This window comes from Uloborus diversus, chromosome 2, assembly GCF_026930045.1.
Source record: "Uloborus diversus isolate 005 chromosome 2, Udiv.v.3.1, whole genome shotgun sequence".
Taxonomy (NCBI): domain Eukaryota; kingdom Metazoa; phylum Arthropoda; class Arachnida; order Araneae; family Uloboridae; genus Uloborus; species Uloborus diversus.
This window is the reverse complement of record NC_072732.1, coordinates 150,077,799-150,103,878: the sequence shown is the minus strand read 5'-3', so window position 1 is coordinate 150,103,878 and position 26,080 is coordinate 150,077,799. Positions and strand designations below refer to the sequence as shown.

General features: G+C 33.3%; 1 protein-coding gene across 1 annotated transcript in view; it reads left to right on the top strand.

Annotated features, from left to right (window-relative positions):
* Positions 1-16,167: 16,167 nt before the first annotated feature.
* LOC129216599 (acetoacetyl-CoA synthetase-like) overlaps positions 16,168-26,080 on the top strand; it is a 39,654-nt gene continuing 29,741 nt past the window's right edge. Inside the window, exons 1-6 of the mRNA XM_054850814.1 lie at positions 16,168-16,297; positions 18,651-18,754; positions 19,235-19,349; positions 21,084-21,194; positions 21,290-21,387; positions 25,634-25,748. Coding sequence (XP_054706789.1) covers positions 16,168-16,297; positions 18,651-18,754; positions 19,235-19,349; positions 21,084-21,194; positions 21,290-21,387; positions 25,634-25,748 — 673 coding nt within the window. The remainder of the gene's footprint in view (positions 16,298-18,650; positions 18,755-19,234; positions 19,350-21,083; positions 21,195-21,289; positions 21,388-25,633; positions 25,749-26,080) is intronic.

The window sequence follows — 26,080 nt, the reverse complement described above, 5'->3', positions numbered from 1 at the left end:
TTGCTCATTCTATCCATCTCAATGACTAAAAGTAGTACTCTTGACCGAAGGAAACCACCCCATTATTTTCGCATTAGTTTAGTAGAACAAGCGTGAGGGTGGAAAAAAATTGCGTTTTCGAAGTGATCAAATGAGTTTTTATTTCCGATATTTTCATTAGCCAGTGATAAAGGGAAAAACTGGGGGATTTTTTTTTTTTTTTTTTTTTTTTTTTTTTTGTCCAGTCGTAACAATTTCGTTAGTAGCCGCTTCTTTGAAATAGTGGCCAAGTTTTTTATTTTTAACCCCCGACACACAAAGGAAGGGGGTTATAAGTTTGATTTGTCTGTGTTTCTGTGTATATGTGTATCTGTCTGTAGCACTCTAGCGCTAAACAGATGGACCGATTTTGAATGAAAAAAAAATTGTTCGAAAAGAGAGTTGATCGAGAGTGTTTTTAGCTAGGTTACGTCTTTAGATGACATTAATTAACGAAGATATTAATCAAAAACCTCTAAAAGGTTTTTCGTACTTTTTGCAATAAAAACATATTTAAAAATTTAAAATTTAATACTAAAATAAAGAAAAAATTTTTCCACTTCTGATAGAATGTGTTTGAAATTTCCATTTTTCATAGAATTCGAATTATAACGCTTTTAAAAGCAGATGATGAAAAAAAAACATTTAAAATTTTTATCTGTTGCCAGTTTCTATATAATAGCAAATAAAATACTTGACATTGATTTTTAAAAATATAAAGCTTTTAAAAGGATTTAAAATTTTCCCTCTTTATTCTACAGTTGCGACTCAGTCGGGGTTTTTTGAATTTTTTATAAATAAACTATCCTAAGTTCCTTTTAGAGCGGTAAGTTTAATTTTTATTTATTGACTAGCTACGGTAAATGCTATGACTTTGCGGCATGCCGGATAATGCGGGATAGGGGAGGGTGGGCCACAATGAGGCATTGTAAATTTAAGAATAAATAACAATTCTGACAGCTACCACCACCTAGGAGGAGTAAACATAACCAAAATGCATCCCAAGAATTCCTAATTCCATGCTGTTCTATGCTTTTGTTTCGTAGAAAAAAATTAGTTACTGTTTGGACGCACTGAAAGTTATTTGGATATTTTTTTGCATCTATCATAATCTTGAAAAACTTCAACAATTAAGTAAGTATTGTAGTTTATGTTATTACTGACACTTTAATCTTTTATAATTCAGCTATATTATTTTTAATTCATGGTTTATTTTAACGATATGACGCAAAAATCTTTTTTGTTGTTTGACCACAATGAGACAAAATTTTTGGGCCACAATGAGACGCCACATTGTGGCCCAAACAGCAGTAAGCAAGAGTGAAATACTTTACTTCTTGTTCTAGTTTACAAAAAAAGAAATTTAACAATAAAAAATAGGCTTGATTTAAAAACATTTATATTTTAACTAATTATTACAAGTGAACTTTTTATTTTACTACACAGATTTGTACGAAACAAAACTCGAAACCGGTTATGTGTTAATGAGGTTGCCAAACATGGTACTTATTTTAAAGCACTTTATAATTAATATTTGTATAAAATTATTTTTTTAAGTTATTCATCAATTAATATTTGGCATTTTTTATTTTATCCTTTTCGTGTTTTATAAATCCTAATGATTCTTTTTCTTTGCTTACAGTAATTATAATTATTTCATATGTAAGGGAAAAAAACAGTTTTAAGCATTTAAAATATGCTTTAATAAAAAATAACATGTTTCTTTGCAACCCGGGGCCTGAGTCAGAGGGTAGACTTTTATTACTCTATTTTCTGTTACTCTTTCATTTCGGTTTTAGTTCAAAAATGTGTTATGGAAAAGTACGGGAGATTTAAGAGAATTAGCATATGAGATGGCAATATTTTAAGTAAAAATAAAGTGATTATTCATTGAAAAATTTTTTTCTCTCATTGTGGCCCACCCTCTCCTAATAAGGTAAAAACATTCCCACTCTCCCTAAAGGAGGGGGAAGCGTACAACATAAAGTCACGGACTTTTCAGACATCATTTTGAAGATATCACAAACCTCTGTATTAAGAAAATCTATTTATAGTTCATTATTTATCTACTAACTAGCTGCGTCGCCCGGCTTTGCACGGTCTACCTCGGAAATAAAAGTTATGTGAAGTGACGCGTGTTCAACAATCAGGCTTGAACAAAAAAAAAAAAATATCAGTAAAATTTTGCGGCAAATTGCGGAAAAATAACCAAAAATTAAACATTTTAAATCTTCCGATTACAGGAAAAGCCTTAAAACAAAAGCCAAATTTTATTTCTTCATGTTCGAGAAAAAAATGGCAATAGATGTTTCTTTTCAAGGATTTTCTTCACGCTACAAATTTTAATAAAAGCATTGTTACGGAAAGTTGAGTTGAAACACTGAATAATAATTTGAATGAAGGAAAGCCTTCAAAAATTAGGGATCTTATGTCGAAATCCAAGCATCATAATTAATAGCTTTTAATTGATATCTCCGCTAATTATTATCGGAGGATTATGTTAAATAGCCAAACATGAAGACGGGAAGATGACGAATCCATCGATACCTGGTTCGATGGTCAGTTCACTGTCGTTCGGGAGAAGAAGCTTGGACATAGATAGATAGATACTCAGATTTTATATGTATAAGATATTCAGTCCAGTATTTATTTGTATTTAGGCTCATCTAAATATATAAAAATGGAGTTTGGTAAATTTGTTCCCTAAGATCTCAGAAACTACCCAGCAGATTTGGATGAAACTTTCGCCGTTTGTTCAGTTTGGTACTGGGGAGGTTTATAGACCAGTTCGAAAAAAATCCGACTGATAGTTCCGTTTTTATTCCAATTTTAGTCCCAGTTTTCGCATAAATGCCCCAATATGGAGGTGGAAAAAAACGTGATATATTAACATTATATGTCCATCGAAAGCGCCAATTTTTAAGCTGAAGATAGCATCTGTTCGAAGTTTCTGAGTTGTATAAAAAACGAGTTATGGGCTTTTTTGTTCCCTGTTCGAAGGGCTTTCATCAACCCAAGTCATTATTTAGTGTGTCATCTCAACTCCTAAGAATTGTTGTATTGTTGAATATTTTTGCGTTTCGTCTGACTTTTTGAGACTTTTCTCAAGTCAAATCTTAAAGTAACGTTTTTCCACAAGATTGGCTAAAATAAATGCATTTGGCTCATCATTTTACTTTTAAACGGAACTTATGTAATTAATGGTTTATTATTATTATTTAAGCTGATTGGACACTTGCTCACTATATCCAACCAACCAGCAGAAATATCGCCAGAATTTTTTCAGAAAGATTTCAGTAGCTGATGCATTTGGCAGTTTTTTTCCACTGTCGCTGTTTTTGAGCCCAAAGACTACGTAATAATGTTTCTCAGCTTTCACCATATAAACAAAATATCGCCAATGAAAGATACTTAAAAAAAAAATATACTGTGTAAAATAATTCAACAACTAAATTAGGCAAATCCATAAACCGCACAAAAACTTCCATTAATTTTTCTTTTTGCACGATTTCAAACAATTGCCAAATTTTACTACTTATTTTGGAAACATTTCGGATGAAACCGTTTAGCGCCATTTTATTTTGACCAAAAGTATCTCAGCATCTGGCAACAATATTTCTATAATGAAAATTAGTAAGGAGTTGGAGTATTATCGAAAATGTCACAAAATGATTCTCGCAAATTTGATAAGATTTTAAACCGCACCAAGTGCTCACAAAAATTGAAATTTCCCAAAATAACTAAAGCAAGTGTAAGGGGAACACGAACGGCTACATTTTTTAAAACAGTTCGTACATCAATAGCCATACAGAGAAGGTTTTAGATTTAAAAAAAAAGTACTAACAGAGAGATGAATCTTTTTAAACATGTAAAGTTTAATTTCATATTTCGGAAATTCTTCAAATTTGTATATGCTTAAATGTCATGCTTTCGTTTTTAATTGAATACTATTTTGTTCTTTATACTTATTGCTATTTTAGTTTAATGAGTAAGGAAGAAGCTCGATTTTTAATCACGTCAAAAAGGTTTGTTTTAAATTATTTCGCTTAAAACAGAAAACAAGGGCAAGTAACGATTGTTTCTCATAATTATTACTGACCCAGGCAACGCCGGGTATTTTTGCTAGTTTTTATTTAAAATGCTTTGCACACAGTTAGTCAAGTGAATGCCGGGGCAAAGTGAAATAGTTCATTTCATTTACTTATTCAATCTTTTATCAAATCACTAAAGTATTCATCTATAAATTATTTCATTTGCATTCCTTCATTTAATAACTAGCAAAGATACCCGGCGTTGCCTGGGTCGGTAATAATTGTGAGAAACAATCGCTACTTTCATTCGTTTTCTGTTTTCACTGAAAGAACTCAAAACACACCTCTTCAACGTGATTAAAAATCGAGCTTCTTCCTTAAACATAAAAGTTAAGTGGCAATATAAGTATTAAAAACAAAATAGTATTCAGTTAGAAACGAAAGAACGACGTTTAAGCATATAAAAATTTGAAGAATTTATAAAAATGCCCAGAGAGAACTAGTGTTTCCACCAGACCAAAAAAGGGGAAGTGCGCTTTCATATAAAAGGGATAAAAGGGTAGAGAAGTTTTGTTGAATAAAAAAGGTGCTTCTTCTACTTTTTGGTATGCTAGGTACATACAAAGTTCAAGTGTTTTCGATAGTAATTATTTTTAGAATATTAAAAAGCTTTTTGATGTTTAGTTTTAAAGGTAATGCAAAACACATTCAGATACATTCTAATCCGATTCTTGTGGATGAATGATTGGAACGAAAGAATGACGTTTCAAGGACAGGGGTCGAAAGTTAGCTTAAAAGCGGAAGGGCACGGTGCCCTTCTAAAAAATCTCGGGGGAAACCTTTCCCCTTTCCTTTCAATGTTTGCAAACATATTATAAGATTATATTTTTTAAATTTCAAAGAAGAGTCGCCAGATTCCCTATAGTAACAAAATGCAGCTTAAAATTGGGTCAAGTATACTTTAGTTTTTAAATGTTTCCAAATGAGATCACTGACCCTCTTATTCTCCCAAATGTGACCAGTTAGTTTTGCGTTTTTTAATAGTTCAAACTCTAAATGTTTTCATAGCGAGCTTCCTATGCTGTTCCATTAATTTTACTAAGGGTAGACTAAAATTGCATTTCTGAAACTTTCCATTTCGGAGAATTTCTGGGAAGATCCCCTGACATTCTATTGAAAACAAATATAAATTAAAATAGATTTCAATTTTCAAAAAAAAAAAAAAAAAAAAGTTAAGAAAACAAAACTGTGGGGGAACTTCTTCTTTTCCCTCTCCTTTAATGCTACCGAAAATTGTAAAATTGCGTTTTTTTACATCAACTTTGAAAATATTGCTTGGAAGGGAACTAGAACCCTGTGTCCCGATTCTTTTCTTAGGCCTATATAGATCAACCAATTTCGAAACATTTCCGGGGGGATTTACCTGATTCCTCATCTCTTTCCTCGTGTCCTTCCTATGTTGTCATTATGGAAGCCCAAAGATGTGCCTTTTGAGGCTTATAACCAGAAGTATCCTTTCAAGGCACATAAAAAATGTGTCAATGTTAGCTATATTTTACGTTCCACAATTTTCTTTTTAGAACTTTAAAACTTAATTTAGGAACGTAAAGAAAAATAGGAACTAGTGGTAGTTTAATGTCTTTGCTCAACTAATTTTCAGAGGTGGGCCAAAACATTCTTTTGCTGACTGGGTCAAAGTCAGCCAGTCCGCCCCTGATTAAAGTGCAAGTAAGCTGCTTGCTGGATCAAAATTATTTTTGTTCACATAGCAAATAATCTTTTACCAGTCATGGACCTGTTTATTATTTTCTATTCTGGACCTATCTCCAGGACCTAGTCCCTATTTATTAAGAACAATTTACTTTTCCTACATAAAATCTACAGTTTGGCGGTGGATTTTTTATGTCAGAAACACTCCGCGAATGAAACAAGTTCGGCAATCCCTGCTTGTAATTCTGCAACCCGCCGCGCCGCAGACTGAGAGAGCAGGAATTAGTAAATGGAGGGTGCAAATCCAATCATTTGCTTATCAAAAGCTGAGACTAGGACTCCAAGTCATATGACTCAACAACGACGAACGGTTGACACGTTTTGGTGAAACTAGAGAAAGAAACCCGATTTCTTCCAATGCTTTGCTTTACAATCTATCACGTGATTTGGTGTCTTTGGTTCACGATTGAAAGTCTTCAAACCCTCCATTTTATCTCTCCTCAATGGAGCTAAGAGTGTGTTTAAGAGTTCCTGCACCCTCATAGAAAACAAACCTCTTTTCTTTATCCAAAGTCTACATTATTTGTTAAAAGAAATGATTGGCCAAATTGGCACTCATCCAAATAACTAAGTATAACGGAGTCTAGTGCTATTCGGATGAACAGGATCAAAAGAAGGAAAATTATTAATGAGCAGGCTATAAGTGGTAATTGCTCCCATTAAGGATAAGTACATCCCCTTTTTAATAGGCATCATGTCTGCAATGGATAACGCGATTCTTTCCTGAAAATTCATCAGAAGAATGATCTTGTCATTACATCCATTTGACTCCACCGGAATCATAGCAATGGTATGATAAAGAATCGTATTCCGTTTTGGATTTTCAGAAGCGAATGAAATCATTGCAAAAAGCACTAAAAGTAAGAAAATGGAAATAATATTAACGTATAGAAACTGTATGTATTCTGATAACTTAGTGTTAGTGGAAACGTCGGACATACTAAAGTAGAAGAATGTTGAAACATGTACTATTCATAAAGCTAAAATAACATTCACTGTCCTATCAACTTTTAAGAAAAGGTAACGAATTTCGCTGTACCGTTGAAGGAGCAACTTGAAGTCATTTGGTGGTGATTTCAGCTCTTGTACAAATTCTCGAATGATTTCCTTCAAGTTCCACGAAAATACACAAAAAAGAAAACCAAAAACAGCAAATGGGAAAAAAGTAGATAAAAGTCCAGCAGCAGTGAATAGAAATGCAAAAACTGTTTTCATCTCAAAACCATATTAGGAAATTCCACGCAGAAGAATAAAGGGAAACTTTGATCCACAGTTTTGACAACATGCCGTATTTCATATTCAACTGTTGTGGTGGCAATCAAAAATTAGGAAAAAAAAAAAAAAAAAAAACGCGAGCATGATTATGCGTACATTATTGATGGATTTTCTGGCGAAGATGTATTTTTGACAACAGCTTTTCGAAACTGGAACTTTTCCAATAAAATTAAGGGTATTCTTCATGTCCTTTTCTTTACGCAGAAAAAGACTACGGAACCAAAGTCCACTTATGGGCAAAAAAGCTAGGGAAACGTTTCTGTGATTGATTCCATTAAGCAGTGCACTTGCCGATAGAATTGCCAAAAGATCCATTAAGATACTCAAAACTCTGCAGACACATACGCAGATACACTTGAACTTTTCCAGTGAATTGCTCAGTTGATCATAAGTATCAATGCCGATGCACAAGAGTAAGAATATTATGGGTTTGTACCGAGAAATCGTTCCAATTGTTTCTTGCGTTTGGGAGTTTAAAAAAACATTGAGGTTATTTTTACTTCGGTGGTACGTATCATTTTCTTGATTTGGTAAAACTTCTGTTTCCATGGCTGCCTCAAAATGTTCAAGTTTTTTTGCAGGACTTAAGAGTTTTTCACGTAACATGATCCAACTAATTGTAAAAAGGCTTTTGATTCCAAATTTAAGTCAATTACATTAGGTTTAACTCTCTGTTGAGCACATACCATGTACGTTACTTAACTGGTGATAACGTCTTTTTCAAGAGCAGTTCGTTACTCGATGTGCATTAGATGCAAAAAGTGGTATATTTTCACTCGATCAAAGTAGCACAAAATCTATAAACGTCCGCAGTTTGACTAGACATCTCAAAGAGTGTGTGATTACAAAATAAGTTTGTTTGTTCCTGGAACGTGATGTAAATGTTTTAGCTCCATGTGCAAGTCAATTTTATTGGTGATTTGCATTGCACTTTTTTTTTTTTCGCCTTGGGTATTAACTATGCACTAAATCACGATACTGCTAAAATATGAATATGGTTTCATCTTAGATAACCTCTTAAATCACAGACTAGTCATCTATTATGCTTCGTAAATCTTATTTTTACTTCATACCTTTATTCGAAAAAAAAAAAAAAAGTAATATCTCTATGTCTTTCACATTGCATGCTTTGTATTTTTCCTTGAAGACAACAATTCAAATACGTTACTAATACCGCTCTGAATGCTGCATATTTATTTTAGGAATAATGCTCTAAATTAATGTTTGCTAGGCATTTGGTCAAAAAAGAAAAGTTCAAAAAGGACTCATGTGACAGTAAAAAGTGTTTTTGAGTTTGTCAGAAAATAATAGAATCAGTTTACTCAGCAAAATAAACCACGAATTGCAATTGATTTCGTTGTCGATTATGGTAAGGCCCCTATAACTAGGGAGCCGACGCATCCGCCATTTTGGATCAAAGTGACCGTCTGTTCTTGAGCCATTGCCATAGGGTGAATTATTAAAAGACGCAAGAAAGAATGCTAAAATCGTAAAAAATAAGTGAATGTGCCTCAGTGTACTATGCTAATAGTTCACAGAAAGGATTTTGTTTCTTTAAATTTCAAAATTAATAACCCAAGATAAAAAAAATCAATTTTATTGACGATTTACTGGAATTCCGAAGCTGAAACTTGACAGAGCGAAAGCAGTAAACATTGTTATGTAAATTCTCGGTACTATTTTTATTGCTATGGAGTAATTTAGTTTGGAGAAATATGCTTTTTTTTAATACAACTGTTACATTTTTAAATCAGTTGATAAATTAATTGCTGAGATCCAAAAATGCAATGCTGCCAAAAATAGGACTAATTCACTTTATTGGAAATTCAAGTATATAGTATTAGCACATAAAAATATATAGTTACACTAATACTACTAAGAGCAGTAATAATGTAAAGTAATACTAGTTTCATAATTAATTAGCAAGTTAATTAATCATACAAATAACCGAATAATAATAATGCATGTAATATTTCACCAACTGAAATGTTTTCGATTTCTTGATTTTTGTTGGTTTGTTTATTTTTTCAAAATATGACACTCTGTTTTCTAATGTCAAATTTGGGACGAAAACGAATGCATTAACGCTAACATAAAATGAAGCTGAAAGGAAGCGAAAACAAATCTAGGGTGATAATATTTCTCCGACTTTTGATCCAAAATGGCGGACAGTTCGGCCTACTATATGTAGGGTCTCTAGATTATGGCAATCAAATTTCACTTAACTTCTCAAAGTCGTTTTTAAAATATACACATTAAAGACAATTTTCATTAATCAAACTTGATTTCTACGAAATGGTTCTTTTGTCATATAATTTAATAACGAAAATTAGTCCTTTTTTGTAGCTGAATATTTTGTTCTTTTAATGTTTATCTTTTTATACAATGAACGAATCGATTATCTTATTCGATAAAGTGCTGTTCTATCAAAATTTCCCAGCAATTTACTATACTATCGCTTATAGCAGTGGCGTACAGAGAATGTGTGACATTCGGAGCGGTAGTTTTGAATCACTCCCCCCTACTTACAAACGCATATATATATATATATATATATATATATATATATATATATATATATATATATATATATATATATATATATATATATATATATATATATATATATATATATATATATATATATATATATATATATATATATATATTCTAAGCAAATATGAAAGCCAAAAATCCTTACAATTTTCAGAAACAACTACATTTTGTTATAGCGAAATTTTAAGTTAGCTAATGTACAAAAGACAACTAAACACTGTGAACGCTTTTTATATAACTTGACCTTGACGCATATGCGAAGGGCCGTTGCCGGGTCAAAAAAGTAAAGAGGTGTATGGATTGCTGTCCCCTTAATTATTTTAAAAGTATCTCAAGCACAGGGAAAGAAAATTGGGTTTAGTTTTTTTGGTTGGAAGAGGGAGTCACTACAAGGTCTAAGTATTGATATTATGACCCTAATCCTGAGTATAATATTCACTTCTTGATGGAAAGGGGTAAGGGGTCTGGAGGCAAAACAGCAGAAATTAAAAGAACACTACAAAGGAAATTTTCGGGACTTGAAAATAAATCTCACAAAGTACACTGATCATCAATAAATATCTCTTTCCTCCCACGGGCGGTATTTCCTGAAAATGTACTACTTTGTATTTGAGGTTCCCCTTTCCCAAGAAAATGTTTAAATCTGTAGTCTTTGATACTGTTAAGGGGGAAAAGAGGTTCGGGAGAGCTGCCACACTCATTTTTCGAAACTGAAACATTACAAAATCAAATGTTATCTTCCAGTATGTTTGAGAGAGGGAGTTTCATAGTTACATCTTTTAGCTAAGTTTGTTTCTTTCCCTCTTTCTCATTTGAGGCAGTGAGAAGCAAAGGGACGTAAGTGAACATTTTCAAGTTTTGAGTAAAACGCGTTCAAAGATAACATCCTAGGTAGGCTTTCATTGAATTTTTTTCTAAATCGTGCTGTATAGCAGCAACTACCAGGGCTACTAGTACCATCTCTTGCCCCAAGACAAAGGAGAGGTTCACCTAACCATGTGTATCTCAAAATTTTTAACTTTGTCACTTGCATTCCTTTGCTTCTCACTGCCTCAATTGTACAAACTAAAAGTTCTTACGTAAGTCATTAAAAGTTCACGCAACAGGTGGTGAATCCTTCGAAAGAAAGCATCAAACACAAAGCATCCAAATACCATAAAAGGAACCAAGAGGAGGTATCACCTTGCTTCAAAAGCTCTAGCGCGGATGGAACGTTTTGAAAAACTGCCAGCGGCCAGAAACTCCAAGTTCTAAATCCCACTACTATTTTCACGGATCACTCAGCTTAAATTTCCAACCACCAGTTGTGTTGATTTGCTCCGGGGCCCAACTTAACTTGCACATGAAGCCTCCATTACCGATACAGCCATGGAAGAAATTCCTGCTGAAGACGCTGGGCCCTTTGTTAGCTTATTGGTCACTCTCCAGAAAACGTAACTTTTGAACGCAATTATTTTTCAATTTCGAAACCGTTTCTTTTCTTTTTTTTTTAAATTCTTACATGAAAGTGTTACTACTAGAAAGTACCTACTAGAAGTAACCCTAAACAATAGCCACCCAGCTAAGTTCCAATTATTTTACACATAGATAAAAAAAAAAAAAAAAAAAAAGAAATGCCTTGTTCACGAAAAAAAAAAAACTTAATATTTAAAAATCGAGGCCAATTCAATATCAAAGTAGTAATTTTGTTAATTGTGCAAACAATCAGCTATTTTAATGATTAGTGGGAATATAATATTAAGCCCTCTTAATTAAAGTACGGTTTAATTAGTAGTTTCAAATGTACGTTAAAAATAGTATTTAGTAAATTAGAGGATATACTGGAAATTTATAATTTTGGTAGAATGCCTATAATCGATGTATTTCCCCTCCATCAGTTATTTTTATCTCAGAAATAATGACATTGATAAGGCCTGTCACGGAGGTGTGGATCTTTCCCTTAATATAGGCCTAAAAGATACGTTTTTCATGGAAACCTTTTTTTTCTTCGATTCTACATCTACACATGTTAAGCATATGAAAACAAGTTCACTTCTTTTTTTACATTAATTAACATCGCTGAAACTCAAGTTCACCGGAGTGAGAAGTCAGAAGAATCACACTAAGCTTTTAAAGCAAAATCTATCTTCTTGTTTTTTGACAAAAATCTCACAACTTCAACTATGGCTGAAAATAATCAAGGTGGCTCCCTTGTATCATGGAAAATAAAAGTTGATGTCACTACTGCGACGTGTTTATGAGGGATGGCATTTTGCGTTTAGGTAATGGAGGTGAGAGTTTTTCGTGTGACATGACTACTTATCTTAAAAAAAACGAACTAAAACACAATATTAAAAAATTAAATGTACTTAATCAATTAGTATTTGAGACACTTGTGAAAGGAATAGTAAATAAATAAACATATACTTTTAATTAACCAAGTTATTAAGCAACATGAACAGTCACACAAGGTGTGTGACATGCCACGGAGGTGAGAATTCACATGTTGTGAACCAAAAATATACTAAAATAAAAATTATTATTTAAAAATTGTTGACAGGTTTAAATAAATATATTTTTGATGAAATTAAAAAGCATTGTTAAATGAATTGTTCCTTAAAGTTTTTTTCTGTAAAAGGCGTGTGACAGAAAAGTTACACTTTTTGAAGAATGACCCTTATGCAATATCGAGACCCCACAATTTAGCGTTGACCACTTATCTGCTACTTACTCTCAAAAAGGCCATCTTTACCATTGAGAAGAGATAAAATGGTGGGAGTGAAGGTTTTCATTCATGAAACCAAGACCCCAAGTCACGTGATAGCTTTTAAAGCAAAGCATTAGAAGAAATCAGGTTTTTTTCATTTGTTTCACGCAAAACGTGCCAACCATTTGTCGTTGTTGAGTCACGTGACTTGGGGTCTGTGGGTCAGATTTTGCTAAACCAATGGTTGAGCACTTGCTCCCTCCATTTTAATTCCTGCTCTAAGATCTTTACCCGCTGGCCATTACCGAACGCTTTTTGAGAGAACTCGAATGGCAGTTTCGGCCATACACTCAAGGCCAGGTGATATGCGCAAAAGCATCTTCTCTATAACTCCTTTTTTCTTTCTTTCTTTTGATGCTTATTGCACAGGTTTATTTTGATGAGGACTACAATCTGAGTGTCTTGCCTCCCTTATGCATGATATATTTTCCTCACAGTAGGGGAAAGTGCTGTACCTTAGGACACAGCTAATTTCTAAGAATCTATTATTAGCAGGCATGTTTTTGTAATCTCTAATAGTAATCTACCACTAAATGATGCCATAGTAAAAACCAGCATCAAATGAGTAAAACTGACGATTTTGTGAGAGAAAGAAAATTTTATGACTCCAAAGTAAATATTTTCTTAATTTTTATTTCATTTTCTGTCTTTGCATTTGTAAATTTAATCAACTGAAAATTTAATAAACTTGTAAATTTAGTCAACTGTTATAAAAGAGAAGTACTTTAAATAATTTGCTTATGAGAAAATAATGATAGCGCATCTAGATTGACCATTATTTTGGTTTTTCTTAAACTACGTGGTGATTGTACCTTGATACAGTCAAACATTTTGTACCTTAGGACACGTTGCAAGGTACAGCATATGCATGGTTCTTAATAATTAAGATATGTTTAGGAAAATGGAAAAATGTTCTAATCTTATGCAGTCTTTTAAACACACTTAATAATAGATAATTCATAATTCATTATTCATGATTCATTATTAAATATTCATAATTTAATTCACTACCATGAAAAAAAAATATATATATATATATTTTCTGGTGCAAAATTGTTCCAAGGCAATATTTAACTTTCAAACTTTATGAATTTTAAAAAATATATTTCATAGAAGTATTATGGGGTATTTTGATGTGACTTTTAGATTTTAAATTTGATTCAAATCATTGACGTTAAAAATTAAAATATGAAAAGAGTCCCAAGGTACAACACTCTCCCCCTACATAATACATATAAACAACGCATGAAATAATTCACATCACAAAGAGGGGAAAGCACATCCGGAGCGAGGGTGGGAATCAAATCCACCGCCTCAATTGTGTGAAGCAATCGCTTAGACAACTCGATCACTGAGGCTATTCTAACTCATTTATGTGTAATGCCTTATATCAATGTTTTTTCCATTGCGATTGTTGCCATTACGCTTTTGGGCAGTTCAGAAAGGGGGGGGGGGACACTGTTTTGAATAGCATCTCAAACATTCTATAACTCTAAGCGTAGATGTATTTTTAGATTGATGCAAGGCTTGATACGTACAGTAGTGTGCGAATTAATGTGAACACGACACAAATTACATAATTTTGTTTTTGTCTCGTAATTGGCAACACTTTTAAGTCAATACAACCGCCATTTTGATTTGTCAATGTGTCAGTCGAGTTAGTGGTACGACATATCATGCTACGGACACCCGTGCATTTTATTATTTTTTTGGAAAATATTGGTTTTTGTAACGTTAATCTGCACAGACGCATTATAACTTGCTTTTGAAAATGGATATTACTCCAAAAAAAGCGAACTAAGATCGTTACTTTGCATGAACACACATCCATGACTCAAAGAGACATTGCCAAGTAGTGTAATGTGAGTTTGGGAGCTGTCAATAAAATTTTAAAGCAACGAACTGATGTGTGCATCACATGACTTCCTTTTACTCCAATTTAATGTCATTTTCTCATTATTGGCAGTTTTAATTTGATTCAATAGTTTACTGTCTAAATATAAAGTGACCAAACTAAAACCAGATTAAAAAAAAAAAATCGCCATATTTGTCGCCAAGTTGACGACAAAACTTGGCGACCAAAAGACTGGCGATATATCGCCAAGTGTCCGCTAAATTATAACACCACTTGAGTTTATATCTAAATTAACAATGATTTCCCCCAAAAAAGGGGCAAAAGACACCCTTTGGATCATCCGAATGCAACCAAAAAAAAAGGTGCACAACTAGACCCCACTAGGAGTCTATGTACCAAATTTCAACTTTCTAGGACATTCCGTTCTTGAGTTATGCGACATACATACACACATACGCACATACATACGTACATACAGACGTCACGAGAAAACTCGTTGTAATTAACTCGGGGATCGTCAAAATGGATATTTCTTGTGTCCGTACGTTCCTAGGCACATATCCATGTGTGGTCGGGTTGAAAAAAAAACTCAACATTCATTCAGGGGTGAGCAAAATGGAAATTAAAGCTGATTTTTGGGTGAAAATTTTTTCGCGAATACAATACTGCCTTTTTGTGAAAGGAAGTAAAAAAGAGATACTGGGACGATTGAGGTGAACGGAAAAGGAAAATGTGGGAGAAAAAGAAAAACAACAGCAAGGGATGAATCTTTTTTGATAAGGGAAAATAAATTACACCCTAGGAAAACCAGCCAGGAATTTCAGCAAGATTTAGCACATGCTGGAGTTGTTGTTCGGGATTCAACCATAAGAAAACGTCTTATTGAAAGTGGAAGAATATCAATTAGACCTCAAAAGAAGCAGCTGCTATGATGAAAAAGCGATTTGTTTGGGCAAAAAAATATTTTAGCTGGACTGTTGACGACTGGAGGAAAGTTTTATTTTCAGACTAGAGACATTTTTTGGTACAAGGGCAACTATCTCGTTACGTCAGAAGAAATGTCAACAAAAAACTCACAGCTGCACATGTTGATCAAACAGTTAAATATCCGTCAAAGAAGATGTTTTGGAGCTGTTTTTCTTATAAAGGTACAGGATACTTTGTGCCAATCGAAGGTATGATGAACTCCCAAAAATATAGAGACTTGTTAGATCAGAGATGAAAGTGGAACTCGAAAACGTTGATGTAAGCAATGAAGCAATTTTTCAGCAAGACTTGGCTCCGTGTCACGTGTCCAAAATCATGCGGAAATTTTTCAAGGAGAAAAAAATTTCATGCCTAGAATGGCCAGGAAATTCACCGGATATTAATCCTATAGAAAATTTGTGGACTATAGTGAAAGCTAGGCTTTGCAAAATTGATTGCACCTCACAAACAAAATTGATAGAAGCTGTTATCCAGATATGGTTTCAAGAGCTGCAAATATCAGAAAACTGTAAGAAATTTGTTGATTCCATGCCAAAACGCGCACACTACTGTAAATAATTATTTCTTAAATGATCATGAAAGTTCATCGAATGTAAACATGAAGTTTCTGTTTTTCTTAACTGATAACTTATCTTTACTGAACTTTTATCAGCAGACGACAATGTTCTCAGTACAAAATTAGGTTATGATACATTCACAGTCAAACTGCATTAGTTCTAAGCAAGTCTTTTCCTCCAACTCCGAGTTGGGTGTTCTATTCACTATTCTTTTAATCAGAACAAATAATTTGAAAATGCAAGACAGCATTTGATAATCATTCAAGTTACGTATTGTTTTATTTTGTAGATTTGAATTTTAATTCTAGTAGTCATCAACATTTTACAGGGAAATTAGGTAACATTTTTAGGCTTTTATTGACTAATTTCGCAATGGATAAAGAAGTGAAAAAAGAGAGTGGTGATCTTCATCCAAAGATAGTTTATCAACCAAGAGAAGTAAAAGAAAACCAAATTTGGCGTTTCAGAAAACTTGTTGAGAACAAATATGGATTAAAGCTAAGTAAGTTTGGCGGCATTAATATGATTGTTTGTCCATATTAATGCCGCGGCATTAGTATGATTAATATGATTTATTCAGTTATATTTTCAGTAGTTGTATTTAAAAGTTTCATTCCTCTGAGGATTGGTTAAAGTATATTAAATATATTCTGCCATACCTTTTTAGAAAATAGTGGTCTAATTTCTCAGTAGAGTTATCCCACCGTCACGTGTGGGACGATTTGGACGAAATTTTCTTTCACATTTATGTATCTGTACAAATACGAGCTATAAATTGATAATTGATTCAACTCACCCCGATGAGTTGAATCAACCTTTCATTTTGCATTTTCAAGCGTTCACTCTACACACGAGTAAACTAGTTAAGTCAACTCTGTTTACTTTTAACTGAGTTGTGTAGTAGCTGCTCGAATAAATTCGGCTTATTAGAAGAAATGTTGACTCAACTAAGCTCCCTTGTGTGAACGCAATAAAAAATGCCAGTTACTAGTTGGCAGACAAATTTGGCCTTGACTACTGCCGTGGGAAGGTAAAACGCAGTATGTGTATTTTTTTTTAATTTTATTTTCTTTTTTGCATTTCTGCCATCTATTTTGCTTTGACGTTGTTGTACAATCTTGCTTATTTAGTTTCCGCTGAAAATAACGCACGAATTAAACGTCAAGTTCTAACATTTCCCTATTGTTAGCATGGAATCCAAAACGGGTTTCGTTAAATATTTCCAAAACTTATATCTGCAGATACTGCGATTTATCTAGTGGTAGTGTAGTTGAAAGTGCTTTGTGTGCTTTATGAAGCAACAAAATAAATATACATGGCTTTTTAAATTGCTATTTTTTAAATGAAGTTCCCTTGTCTCGTCTAAGATACACTTTTGGACTACCAGCTTTCAGGTCCTCTATTCGAACAATATATCCCCTAAATCTGTCCTTGGAAAATTTTTAAACACACACTCTGCTTTCCTGATATTTTTTTTTTCAACTGTTAGTTTCGAACAGAAACAAACAGTATGCCTTTCCGCAGAAAATCAAACATTTTTCCTAATACGAGACCGCTCTATATTTCGTGTCAAAATGAACGTTCAAAATACGCAACAAACGAATAACTCTTGCCTAAGAAATTACAGATAACGTGTGTACTTTCTTAGTACAAATGTTTTGCTTATTATATGATCTAAGTTGAACCGTCAGGTGCGGGACAAAATGTTAACTTTTCCGTGGAATGGGCAGGTAAAAATGTGCTGTTTCTCAGCAATATTTTGTGAATAAAACATGCTTAAGTTAGATTGTCAGCTTGATTGTTATGAGCTCTGTTCTTCATATGTATGAAAAGAAAAATCAGACACAAATTTACTCGGAATTTCATCAGTACAAAACCTCATGTTCCATTTAGAACGTCTATACGCGTAACTCAAAATGGATTCTCTAAAGACAAAGAAGCAACTTATTTCCTACAACTGCTGCTATTTCAAATACTTTATTTTAAATTTTCGTAGGCGATTTTTTAAGAACCATCTAAATTTTTTGATCGAATTTCTTTAAACAGTATAAGGAACTCAAGGAAGGTATATACAGGGTGTCGTGAAAACACAGACTGTTTTGAAATATGTATTACAGGAAAACGGTTAATGATAAAAATATAATTCTTGCAGAAAATTCATGTGGCGGGCTGTAAATTTTTCCCCTCCAAAGTAGTGAGTTTTAGTTCAACAATTTTCCAGTAGATGGCGTTTCAGATAGTAAGCCCGTGAATCAAAGAGAGATTGAACACTATATCAGAATTTTCCGAAAAATGTTTTTTATGATCAATATTATGTAACAATTTTTCAAAATGTCAACTGTTGGCTGCAATCACATGTCGCAATCGAAGGAAAAATCGGTGAATTTCAATTCTTCGTTTTTACTTACAGGTTTACTATCTGCAGCGTCATCTATTGAAACATTTTTGGACTAAAATTTGGAGCTCAGTGGGGGAAAACATTTACGGTCTACCACATGAATTTTCTGCAAGAATTTATTTTTTTATCATTAACCGTTTTTCTGTTACAAATTTTTTCAAAACAGTCAGTCTTTTTCTGGACACCCTGTATCAAGGAGGGTTATCATAATGTGACTTACGTCTTTCTGGCTCGGAGGTGCAGGTTTGCAACAATCACTCTTAATATCGAAATGAAGATGATTAGTTGCTTTGGAGGGTTCCATAACATGAGTTTCGATTCCTGACATCGATCATAACAACGAGCCACATGGATCGGTTTCGTAGGTCACATAGGGCCCTCTGGCCGTAGGTTTGACACCACTGCTTCAAAAGATGTTTAAATTAGTATAAACTTATAGGCTATAATTTTCTTTTAGATGATTATTGGGGTCTCTATGAATGGTCCCGACAAAATTATCGCGAGTTTTGGGAGTGCTTGTGGATCTTCTTCGACATCAGAAGTTCTCAACCTTATACTGAAGTAAGAAACCATTTTTCATTTGAAAGAGAATTTTTAAGCAGTTTTTTTAAACAAAACTAATAAATTTGCATGCTTTATTTTTCTTACGTTTTCAGAACGTCTCACTATGAATTTTTTTTTTTCAATACCTTCCTCTTTTCCTGTTCGCGAGATTTCTATTGAGTATTATGCTACGCTATATTTTAACCTTTGTAACTTATGTTTTCTAATTAAAATATTATTTAACTCGACTATTTTTACCTTATGTTTCCGTATTAAAATATTATTCAACTAGACTACTTTAACCTCATGTTTTCTTATTGGAATATTATTCATCCAGGAGGCTTCGCTCACAGTTTACTTTATTTGAAAATTTCTTAGTAAAATCTTATTACTTTTTGAGGAGAAAGAGTGAAACAAAACAGTTTTGTTAGTTTTTTTTCTTTTTTTTCCGTTTTAAATATTTTGAAACTTTAAAAATATTTAACTCTTTCATTGCAGGTTTTCAGTAAACTTGGCAGTTTGGAAGACACCGAATGGTTTAAAGGTGCAAAACTTAACTTCGCAGAAAATGTTTTACGAGTTAGAGGATCTCGAACTGCTATTATAACAGCAGGTAACAATTTGCTTAAAGTCTACTCAAAAGTAACAGCATTTATGAATCTAAATAAGGCATGAGAGAATAGAATGGTATGTAAGAACATAAATTATGCACAAACATAATTTATTTTCTTAAAAAATACATTACTGTGGCTTTTTTTTTAAATTCAAAGCATTATTTTCAAAGTTGAGCTATTTATTATTCACACAAGAGATTGCGCTCAAATACAGATCGTTTTCATCCATTTACGATGAATTGTAAAAATGAGTTATTGCAAACAACTTACGGGACAAACTGTACTTTAGTCTCTAAAAATACGTTTGTTAATTGTTTTTATATAGTTGTTAAACACTCCAAATTTAAAACAATATTTAGCTTCTGCAGATTTTTTTTTCTTTTATTTATTTATTTATTTTATTTTTTGAGGAGCATTAAGAAATAAAATCAAGCATTTGTTCAGTCATATCAACAAAATGCATTCTTTGCTATTTTCAAAGGATGATAGCGACGTACGGGAACAAGCGAAGAATTTATCCATGTCTCGCTAAGAAGTTATGAATATAATTGTGAAAACGTGTCCTTTTCCCTGTTTTGTAACTATGCTCAATCCTATTGTACAAATGAGACATCAAAATCCCATCGCTATTTTTCCATCTCCCCAGCTATATTAATTCAAACGGAATCGTCTTGCCTTGGCCGCTAGACAGATTCCACATCTTCTGTGGCACACAGACGATAACTACACTGTGTTCGAATATAAGGAACCATTATGTATCATAATATGAAGAACGTTTCAATTTTTTAAAAGGTATTCTCGTATAAAAAAATAACGATCATTATTTTTCACTAAGAAATTTTTTTCTCTCGAAAGTCGGTACTTTATATTGTGACACCATATGGTTTCTTCCATTCGAATATTTGAAAATTAAAAACCAAATTTTAAAATACTGGGAATCGAGGGTAAATATATGTTTAAAAATGTCACATTCGTCGCTCATGGATTGAGCAAACAATGCTTTTTTTCAATTGCGTTTCCTCTTTATCTGCTTGTTTTCTTGCAGAAGCACAAAAAATACTCAGGCTTCAGCATTGCATTCACATCCCGTTGGGAAGAGAATTTGATTCCTCATATGAACGCAACAAAAAACGGCAGTCAACTTGTTCATGGACGTAGCCAGTTTTCCCGTTAGGGAAGGGCAAGTACTGGCGCAACAAGATAGTGGTTTTTAGTAACCCTCTCCCACTAGCACGACCCTCAGAAAATGCTTGAAATTATAGTCCTTCTATTCCCATGACAAAAAAAGGCTTTTTTGGTCAGAGAGGGAAGAAAATGCCGTTATGTGGTCCACTCCTGAATGTTTTCGAAATTGAAGTCCTTAAATTGAAATTTTAAATTATTTTTGGTGACATTTGGAAAGAACGTGGGAGTCAGAGGTGCTGCTCTAGGGAAGGGCAGTTGCCCCTCTCGGTCCCCTCTGGCTATGCCCATGAACTTGTTTGAAAAATTGATTCTTCTAACCGCCTCGTCTAAGGAGGCCATATCGTTTGTCATATAAGAACGAGTGTTAAAAATGTCCCTCTAAAATACGCTAAAATCTATGTAACAAACAGGGTATGAAATGTTTTAGATATAACTTATAGACACTGTAATTGTGAATATTAGTTGCTCACATCAAGGCACATATTTTGCTAATTTAAATAAATACTTTTTATCATCAGAGTTTTATATTACTCATTCTCCCAATTCAGATGAAAACGACAACGTAGAGTATGTATCTTATGATCAGCTGTACACTGAAGTAGCCGTGTATGCAAAAGCTCTCAAAGATTTAGGAGTGACTAAAGGAGACGTAGTTACATGTAGGTATTCAAACATGCACATAAATGGTATTAAATTTATCTTGAGTTAAGCAATGTTAATTGATTGTTTTGCTTTTGTGAATTGCTTTTTGCAGGTTATATGCCCAATAAAGTGGAAGCTGTTTATGCATACTTTGCTACTGCAAGTATAGGTGCACTATGGTGTGGTGCACTTCCTCTTTTAGGCGTTAAGGTAATAGTATTTACAGGGTGTTCTGAAAAAGACTGACTGTTTTCAAAAATTCATAACAGGAGAACGGTTAATGATAAAAAACAAATTCTTGCAAAAAATTCATGCGGTGGGCCCTAAATTTTTCCCCTCAGAGTTCCAAATTTAAGTTCAAAAATGTTTCAATAGATGGCGCTGCACATAGTAAGCCGGCAAGTCAAAAAAGAAGAATTGAAATTATCCGATTTTTCCTCCGATTGCGACATTTTACAGCCGACGATTGTTTGAAAATATTTTGTTCTTTTATTCATTATTTTCGAAAAATTATGATGTAATTTTCTACATTTTTTTTTCTGATTTACGGGCTTACTATCTGCAACGCATCTATTGGACAAAAATTTCAACAAAAAATTGGAACTCAGGGGGGAAAATTTACGACACACTACATAAATTTTCTGCAAGATTTTTTTTCTTTTTTTATCATTTACCGTTTTCCTGTTATAAATTTAAAGATTTCCCTGTTTTAAAATCATGTTGTTATGTATGCTAACTATATTATAAGATTTACATGTTTGACTGTTTTCAAAAATTTATAACGGAAAAACGGTAAATGATTAAAAAGAAATTATTTTGAATTTTGACATCTTGAATTCAAATTATGTTTTTCGCAATCACGAGTTTGTGTCTGTGTGCAGGCATGAGTGATGAGTGTGTGGATATGTGTGTGTGTGCATGTATATGTGTATGTAGGCGTGAGTGTTTGTGTCTGTGTGTGCAGGCATGAGTGTGTGGGTATGTGTGTGTACGTATGCGTGTGTGTGTAGGATATGGACCCAACCTGGAAACGATTTTCGCTAGAGGAGCAGCATCGGGGGGGGGGGGGGGGCGGTCGACGGTGGTGCTGCAGGGGGAAGTGGGGGAAAAATAAAATCATAGGACATCAAAACCGTCGAGTGAGAACAATAAGCAATCGTGATTGCTCAAAAAAAAAAAAAAATATTGCAGAAAACTCATGTGGAAATCCCCCCCCCCCCAGAGTTCCAAATTTTAGTTCAGAAATTTTTCAATAGATGGCGCTGCAGGTAATTATCCCGTAAATCAAAAAAAGGTCGAAAATTACATCATAATTTTCAAAAAATGTTTTTCATGAACAAAAATTCGCAACAATATTTTCAAGACGACAACCGTTGGCAGTAGTCACATGTCGCAAGCAGAGGAAACATCGGTGAATTTTAATTCTTCCTTTTTCACTTACAGGCTTACTATGCAAGGCGCCATCTATTGAAAATGTTTAAAATAAAATTTTTGGAACTCTGGGGGAAAAAATGTACGACCCACCACTTGAACTTTCTGCAAGAATTCGTTTTTTATGATTAACCGTTTTTCTGTTATAAATTTTTGAAAACAATCAGTCTATTTTAGGGCAACCTGTATCTAAACATTGTAAGTACTTTGAAACTTTTAATTTTTGGACAGTCGTGCACTTATATCCAGGGTTGGCCGAATTGGACCCAATTGGGTTGGACCCAATGGGTTTCTTTGAAAAAACCCATTAAAAAAACCCCATTATTTAGCCCACTTTTGGATTTTTTAAAATTTTGTGAGAAGTTTTTAAAAAAATTAATTAATTTAAATACTTTCACAATTTAAACTTCTTTTTTATTTGTTCTTCACCACAGACAATGAACATAAAAAATGAATTTTGAGCTTTAATAGTATTTCTTAACTCTTAATAGCATTAAAAATATACTTCAAAGATTTTAAATAAATGTATTTAACTTTGTTCTTTAATTGGTCAATACATAACTCGAATTATCTTGACCAAGTCCTGTCACGTCTGATTTTCTCAATATTTGTAGATTGTACAGAGGAAACTAATCTAGTTAAAAGGCTTTCATGTAAATTATTTTCTGCTAACCAACATGTCACAAATCTCGAATAAACACAAGGTAATTTTTTTAGAAATAAACAGATTTTTCAAACGGTCGACAGAAAACAGAACAGGTACAATATTTTCATTATTTTACAAAAAAGGTTAATATTTCTTACCCTGTACACAGAAATAGAAAAACAGGCAACATAAAATTCAAAGAAATGTCTTGATTAAGCTGGAATTCAGTAAAAAGGGATTTAAAAACCAATTGAGGTTCTACAGTAGTTTTGCATAACAAAATGAAATACTATAAAGTAAAATGCAAAAAAAAAAAAAAAAAAGTAGTAATTAAAAACGAACAATAGATTTTATCACTCGAGAAGTAACTTTGCCTTATCTGTTGGTAATAATGAAAATTAAAAAAATCTGAAACTTTAACATTCTTGGGATGTTTCGTCTTTTATACTTTTCTTCAGAAAACTCTGAATTTTAACTAGTTTTCCAGCTTTTTACCCGAAGAAAATTTTTGCACTTTGTCCATATACTTGCGCTACAATATGCTACAAGTACCCCACATTTCCCCTAAAAAAAGACAAAAAAGCCCACATTTCTTTTAAAAAACCCAACTTTAGTTGGTTTTTTTTTGGGTTTTATTTAAAAAACCCCAAAAAACCCTGGGTCCATGGGCTTTTTTAAAAAAACCCGGGTTTTTGCCAGCCCTGCTTATATCACAATATTATTAGAAGAGAGGACAACAATTATTGTTTTATCCACTACTAGTGGTACCCACACGACTTTGCCCGTAATAGAAAAATTAAAAGGTCTTTTGGTTCGCTTGTATATTTACAAATAATGTAAGGTGAATTTTCTCGCCAAATGGCTTGTACCCATGTTACGGTTCCACGTTATGATAATTTCGTAATTTACTCGTCCATCTTATGATAATTTTGTTCTTAAAATTGTAATAGAAAAAGAACCACATCGAATTTTCGAAAAATCGCTTCGAGGTGCACACCTCCATGCTACAAACTAATTTTGTGCCAAATTTCATGAAAATCGGCCGAACGGTCTAGGCGCTATGCGCGTCACAGAGATCCTGGCAGACAGTGATCCTGGCAGACAGAGATCCGGACAGAAAGAGATCCGGACAGAAAGAGAGATCCAGACAGACAGAGAGAGATCCGGACAGAGAGACTTTCAGCTTTATTATTAGAAAAGATAAGTCTCAAATCAGGCGACGTGAGTGGTGTGGAGATATTGAAGGGTTTAAAAAAAATTTCATCAAAATCTATTGAAGTTTATGATAAAAAATATTTGGGAACATCAATGATACGATCCTAAATTACTAATGATGTATATTTTAGTTTCATATAGAATTATATAATTTCAGTTACTAAGAATTGACACGGCCTGAACGAAAAGCTCAGTATCAGTTATCGATGACTGACGTGGCACTTAAACGTTTTAAACACTTCCTACGTTGTCGGATTCAAATTAAATGGTGTTGAAGGAGTACAAACTATTCGAATAGCCGGGTTTAGAAGAACTAGAATACTTGTTTGCTTTAACGCAGTACGGAGTGTATCTTTTATGAAATATTTTCTCAACAGTACTTTTTTCGCCGCAGTAGAGCTACCAGACTGATTAAAACGGAGGTTTAAGAGATATAAATAAATAAATAAATCAGAACATGTTCCACATTAATTTTGTTCATATGATTGATGGAAATCATGGAGCAGTGGTGTAGCCAAAGGGGGTGGGGTCCAGTGGGTACGGACAACCGGATCCCCTTTGAAATAATTAAGTGTAAATATATGATTGAAGAAAAAAAATTCATTTTGTGTTGAAAACAAGCATTTTACTCAAGTAAAAATATGGAACAAGAAAAATATGCATATATATTTCTCCTGTACAATACACAACATCCAAAAACAAAAACATTTTTTGAAGGGAAAATTATAAAGTAAAATGGCTAGAGAAAGGAGGGGGATGGAATAGAGGGGACGCTGTAAGACATAGAGCTTTTTTTGCAATGATTCTCAATTTTTCCCTAGTGTGCGAAAATATTCCTCTCTGCCGTCTCCAAAACATTGGTTTCCTTATAGAAGTTACATTTAAGTTACTAGAGAAGAAACATTGGAGAAGTGGGAAATCTTTTTTGCATTAAATTTTGCTGCTTGTTTTAAATCCAAATGCATTCAAAATTATTACGTGTCATAAATAACAATTAAATTCAATTTTCATCCCTAAAATCTATTTTGCTTATTTTTAAGATGATCTCCACATCAATTTATCAAATTTCCTTAGCCCCCCCTCGAAATACCTTTCTGGCTACGCCACTGTCATGGACCTATTATGACTAGCTCCATGGAAGTAATAGCTTGGATGTTTCTATAGGCTGTGATTTTGCGGTTCGAACAGATGAATCCGAAGGTTCTCTTCACGACAGGAAATTTTCATTTCGATGGAAAAGAGACTGACATGACCCGGAAGCTACCAAATATCATAAAAAGTAAGTAAGAATTCTAGAGTCAATAATTTGAATAAAATTCACTAAAAAAAAAGAAAGAAAAAGAAAATCAGTAACATCTTTGCGCTTGTTCTCTTTCATACTCAAAGATTGCTGAGAAATTGCAATGTCAGACGCTAGAGGGGGGGGGGGGGTTATAAAGTGCTATTTCGGATTTCAAGCTAGAATGTTTCTTTTAGTAATGTCGAAGTATGTAGTATTGTGAGACTCTGAGAAGTTGAGCTCCGACTCTGAAAATGTTTACCTCTGTTTCGGAAACTAGGGAGGGATAAATGACGCTAAGTTGAGTTGAGAAACTTTCTTAGTAGTTTTTC